The 4421-nt window shown below is 47.5% G+C and overlaps 1 protein-coding gene across 1 annotated transcript; it reads right to left on the bottom strand.

The window, feature by feature from the left end:
- Positions 1 to 527: 527 nt before the first annotated feature.
- On the bottom strand, positions 528 to 4146 carry LOC109510355 (matrix metalloproteinase-9-like). The gene is made up of 8 exons (XM_019860602.1): positions 4101 to 4146; positions 3291 to 3467; positions 2986 to 3141; positions 2616 to 2793; positions 2392 to 2534; positions 1643 to 1793; positions 1448 to 1551; positions 528 to 1140 (listed from the first exon to the last, which is right to left on the bottom strand). Exons 1-8 carry the CDS (start codon positions 4144 to 4146, stop codon positions 1031 to 1033), a joined length of 1065 nt encoding a protein of 354 aa, XP_019716161.1. The 3' UTR covers positions 528 to 1030.
- Between the last annotated feature and the right edge of the window lie 275 nt (positions 4147 to 4421).

Below are 4421 nucleotides of genomic sequence, written 5' to 3'. Positions count from 1 at the left end.
CATGCAAACATGACGAACCTCAATTTACTTCCCTTTGTCCATGTTTTCTTTTGCGCGGCCACCTCACGTCACAAATGATCAATTGCTAAAAACAATCAAGTTTATCAGTTTGAACATTAAATATCTCGTCTTTGTAGTGTAGTCAAAGAAATATAGGTGAACTTGATTTGCGTGTCAGAGTCGTGTGTTTTTATGGATGTTGAACACAACGTGTACATGTCAAGCGAGTGTGAAAGCGGATTAAAACCAGTTTAATAGTTATGGCATCAAGTTTACGTGGACATTCTAAAATGCATTCATCTTTGCATCACATATGTTCAAAATGAGGATGTTAGTTGCGAATGTTCAAATTGGGATTTGTTTTTTGAAAGTTTTATTTCTTAAAAATATGCATTCTGGACTTTTTGATCGAATGGATTGAGCTTTGAAAATGCAATATGACAATGCCCTCAAAGAAGCAACGGAAACAACAATAGGCACCCCCCCACTGAAACCACTTAGTAAAGAAATGATAAGGTAACATCACAGTTGGTATTAAGCTGAATATTTATTGAATTGAAAGTAAAAAAAAAGAAAACAACACATCAATAATTTAAAGTGAAAGAGCCATGCATTGTTATTCAGTGCAAATAATGGCTTCAAAGCCACAAAAAAAAAAAACCAGAAAGACAACTTTTTAAAAACACACAATAGGAGAATACTACAGATGGCAAAACAATCAAATACTGTTAAAAGTCTGCACCTGTCAGACATTTGAGATATAAATTATTCAAACCAGAATTGGACCCAGTGGCCTTGAGCGAATTAGCCTCCAATGCTGGCCATTATTCTCTCGTAATATCACATCTGATCACATCAAGTGCTGCGCTCTTTTACATGCGTTTAAGGGCCAATATTGTGTCACACCAGCGACGGCCGGCCAACGAATAACCCGGGAAGTCATCAGGCAGCGCCCGTAAGCAACTGATTTCCGCTCCCCCCGATTCCAAGCGCGCTGCCATCCCATCCTGAACGAGTGCGCGCACGTGCTTCAAGAGTCAGAGCACGGCAGCAGGTCGTATTTGACGTAGCCCACGCGGTCCACCTGCTTGCTGGGCGTCATGCGCCAGTAGAAGCGATCCCAGGAGAAGTAAGTGTAGCCTGAAGCGGAATACAATTCAAAAGAATTTGGATTGGTTTCGATTCAAGGAGGAGACACTGAGAAAAATGGCGTTGAATTTACTCCCATTTTATTTTGTCAAGAGGGGTTGCACAAAATAGTCATTTGGATCTTGATGCATTTTTAAGTCAAGGTACAGTCCACTTTAAAAGATGATTCTATTTTGTGCAACATTTCCTCCTCTCGGGAGCACTTCCTCACTGACCTAACAGCGTTAGTAGTGAGTAGCGTTTTGCAACACTGACCCCTGGTCGCCAATCAACGCTTTAAGGCGGGAGCGGCATTTACCGTTCAACTGGAAGACATCGTGAGGCTCGCTGGGCACGCCTCCGAAGGCAGTGTGGATGTATCGTGGGTAGCCCCTTTCAACCGTCTGCGTCTTCATATCGAGCCTGTATTGACACGCGGCAGCAAAAATCGGCGTGGTCATTCTTCTTATTCAAGTTCGCGCCCCCACGTGCGTTTCGATGAATCGGAGCTCACCTCCAGTATTTCTCCCCGCTGAAGAGCAGAACTTTGGTTCTTCCCCTCTGCAGCGCTCCTTCCACCGTCCTCACGCTGGCAGGCAGGCCGAGCTTCTCGATGCTACGCGGGCCCAGAAAGCTCTGTCCTGTGTACACCCAGAACTGGCGCCCTAAAAAGGCCAAACGGTCGAAGTTAGTTCAGTGGCAGCGTCTCAATGCCGGCGATGTATCATGACAGGCGGAACCGTGAAACGCTCTTCCCGGAGATGGCGCAAGGTACACAATTCACCCGTGTATCCACCCGTCAGCGTTCAGAAATCAGCCTCGTTTTGAACTCGACGGGCCCAGATTCCATACTGAGTGTGTACATTTGGGAGTAAACGCAGACTAAATCATTATTTCACTACAGATTATTTCAGTGACATTTTTTTGTTCGGTACGGTGTGGTCAATTTCAGGTGCCAGGGCGCTGCCCCACCATGCGGGTTGCTCACTCATGAACAGAATCTGTGAATTTTTAATAGCGGCTGCTAGCTTATGCTAAAACTGCTTGGCCGACTTGATGCGGTTTACTTTTGTCTGCGGAGTCTCACAGCCAATTTGGGTTCGAGCGAAACATGTATCGGGGCTCACTTTTCTCTTCAGAAACTAGGCGGCTCGAGAATAGGCAGCCGCTCGCCTAGTCGCAACACCCTAACTCAACTTCTGGTCCCTATGGGAAGCGGTGACTTGTCTTTCGGGCTCGCGTGAATGCGTGAAGCTGACGTACCGGAGAAGAAGTAGAGTTTCCTGGTGACAAGATCTTCAAAGGCAGCATCGATGACCGTGGGCAGTGCCGGCCAACGCTGGGACACTCGAAACGGACCTTTGAGATCGCCGTTCTGAGCTCTGCTGGATCGCGTCCAGTAATATCTAATGAGATCAACGCACAACGACGTGAGCATTTCGGACTGTGGTGTGACTCAAACGTGACCGCCGGGTTGTTTGCCTTACCCGTCGCTGAAGAAATATAAATAGTTTTTAATGACGGTGATGCTGTCAAATTTGTTGACTTTGCAGACATCTTTGGTCGTCGGGTCCACAGGTGTTGGGGCGGTCGTGGTCGTGGGCCGAGGGGCAGCCGTGGTGGTGGTGGGCCGAGGGGGTGTGGGAAGGGGGCCTTCCCTGCGCCCTGAAAAGAACAGCAAGTTCAGCCATTTTAAAAATGCTTATATTTATGTTTTATATACTTTTTGTCTTCTACTTTCTCCCTTTCTTAATTTTGCTGCTGTAAATTGGGAGACAAAGAAAGGTTTCCTGATCTTATCTTATTTCAATCAAGAGACACGACAACCTTTTGGCGCGGCGGTACGGCTCGCCTTACCGTAGAGATACTGAATTCCCGCAATGTCGTCTTTGTGCAGGGAGAAGTTCTCCACATAGGAGTACATGGGGTACATGAGCGCCTGTCGAACGTTGGAGTGATCCAGTCCCAGCGCGTGGCCAAACTCGTGGGCGGCCACCAGGAACAGGCTGTAACCTGCGCCGTTTGTCAACGAAACAGGTCAAGCGTCGGGAAAAACAAAGTTTCTCATATGTTGTGTACATTGTTTATTCTTTGCGGATTCGGAGCTCAAAGATGTGAGGGCATCACTCCACCGCGCTAAACTCCATCCTTTGATTTCTCACCTTTATCCCGACACAAGCCCCATTTCTTATCGTCGTCGTAGTTGGCGGTGGTGGCGCCCCACAGCCTGCCGTCGCCGCGCCCGTCGCTGGTGCACGCGTCGTACACTTGACCCTGGAAGGTGAAGGGAAAGTGGCACGGCTCCCCCTCCGAGTTCCCTCCGGATACAGCCGTGTCTGCTCAGGTGGAGACACAAACATCAGTAAGAAGCGACCCAAGGGTAGCGACGGGCAAAGTGAAGCCTCGCGAACCAGTGAGACGTTGTCACTCGTGTATCAGTCAATGGTTCATTCCTTGACGTTTCATTCATTGTAGCTCTCTAACGCCCCCTGCTGCACAGTGAGCAGTATTGCTCATCCAAACGCTCTGTGCGCACTACACGGCGCCGAAACTAAAGGACTGAATCTCAACTATTTCTCGATGGACAACTGCGCGACTGACTTTTTCTGAACGTCTGACAAACAAACTGAATTTCAGAACTAACCCCAGATGACTAAATCACAAAACAATACTCCAATGTAAGCTTTTGTGAAATTGTTAAGTATTATCATTTTATGTTTGAGCGTTACAGTTTAGTCTTTCATGTTAAGGTTACCTAAATTATATTCTCTTTCATAATTTCTGAAACATGTTTATGCTGAGAGCATCTGATTGGCTGAAGGAAAGCAGGAAGTGTTTGAGTCGCCGGAAGGAGGCGTGATCTCGTTGGTACTGCGGAGCAGACGTTGGGAAATAAAACCTGCGTTCAAACGAAGTCCATTTCTCCTTTTGCCCATTCTTAACATAGAGCCATCCTTTTGAAAACTACGAACCCTTCAACTTAGACTCCTCACTGGTGATGGACAAGCGAAGCTTCATGAAGCACTGGTGATCGTTTTTGACTCCTCTAGATGGCACTCTTGGTTTAAAGATGCAGTGGATTTTCTATTGCACTAAATGAAGAGCCCCTTCGAGAGGAGTCAAAAAGTGCTTCACGAAGCTTCGTTTTCCCATCATTACTCCTCACATTCACTCACCCTCTGAATACATGAACTCGCTCGGCGTTGGCGCCGGATTCAAACAGTTTTCAACCCTGTGACACGCCGTCAGTGAACACAAGCGCCCCCCCCCCCCCCCCCCCCCCCCCCCCCCGC

The sequence above is a fragment of the Hippocampus comes genome, unplaced genomic scaffold (genome assembly GCF_001891065.2).
Source record: "Hippocampus comes isolate QL1 unplaced genomic scaffold, H_comes_QL1_v1.1 scaffold56, whole genome shotgun sequence".
In the NCBI taxonomy this organism is placed as follows: domain Eukaryota; kingdom Metazoa; phylum Chordata; class Actinopteri; order Syngnathiformes; family Syngnathidae; genus Hippocampus; species Hippocampus comes.
This window is presented reverse-complemented; position numbering and strand designations above follow the sequence as displayed.

Bases quoted from the DNA above. Each gene is read 5' to 3' on its own strand.
- LOC109510355 (XM_019860602.1), bottom strand. From the start codon at position 4,146: ATGAAGCTTCGCTTGTCCATCACCAGTGAGGAGTCTAAGTTGAAGG. The intron at 2,794-2,985 runs GTAAGGCGAGCC...TGTTCTTTTCAG, and splicing joins GGGAATTCAGTATCTCTACG to GGCGCAGGGAAGGCCCCCTT. The intron at 1,552-1,642 runs GTGAGCTCCGAT...GTGTCAATACAG, and splicing joins AGCGGGGAGAAATACTGGAG to GCTCGATATGAAGACGCAGA.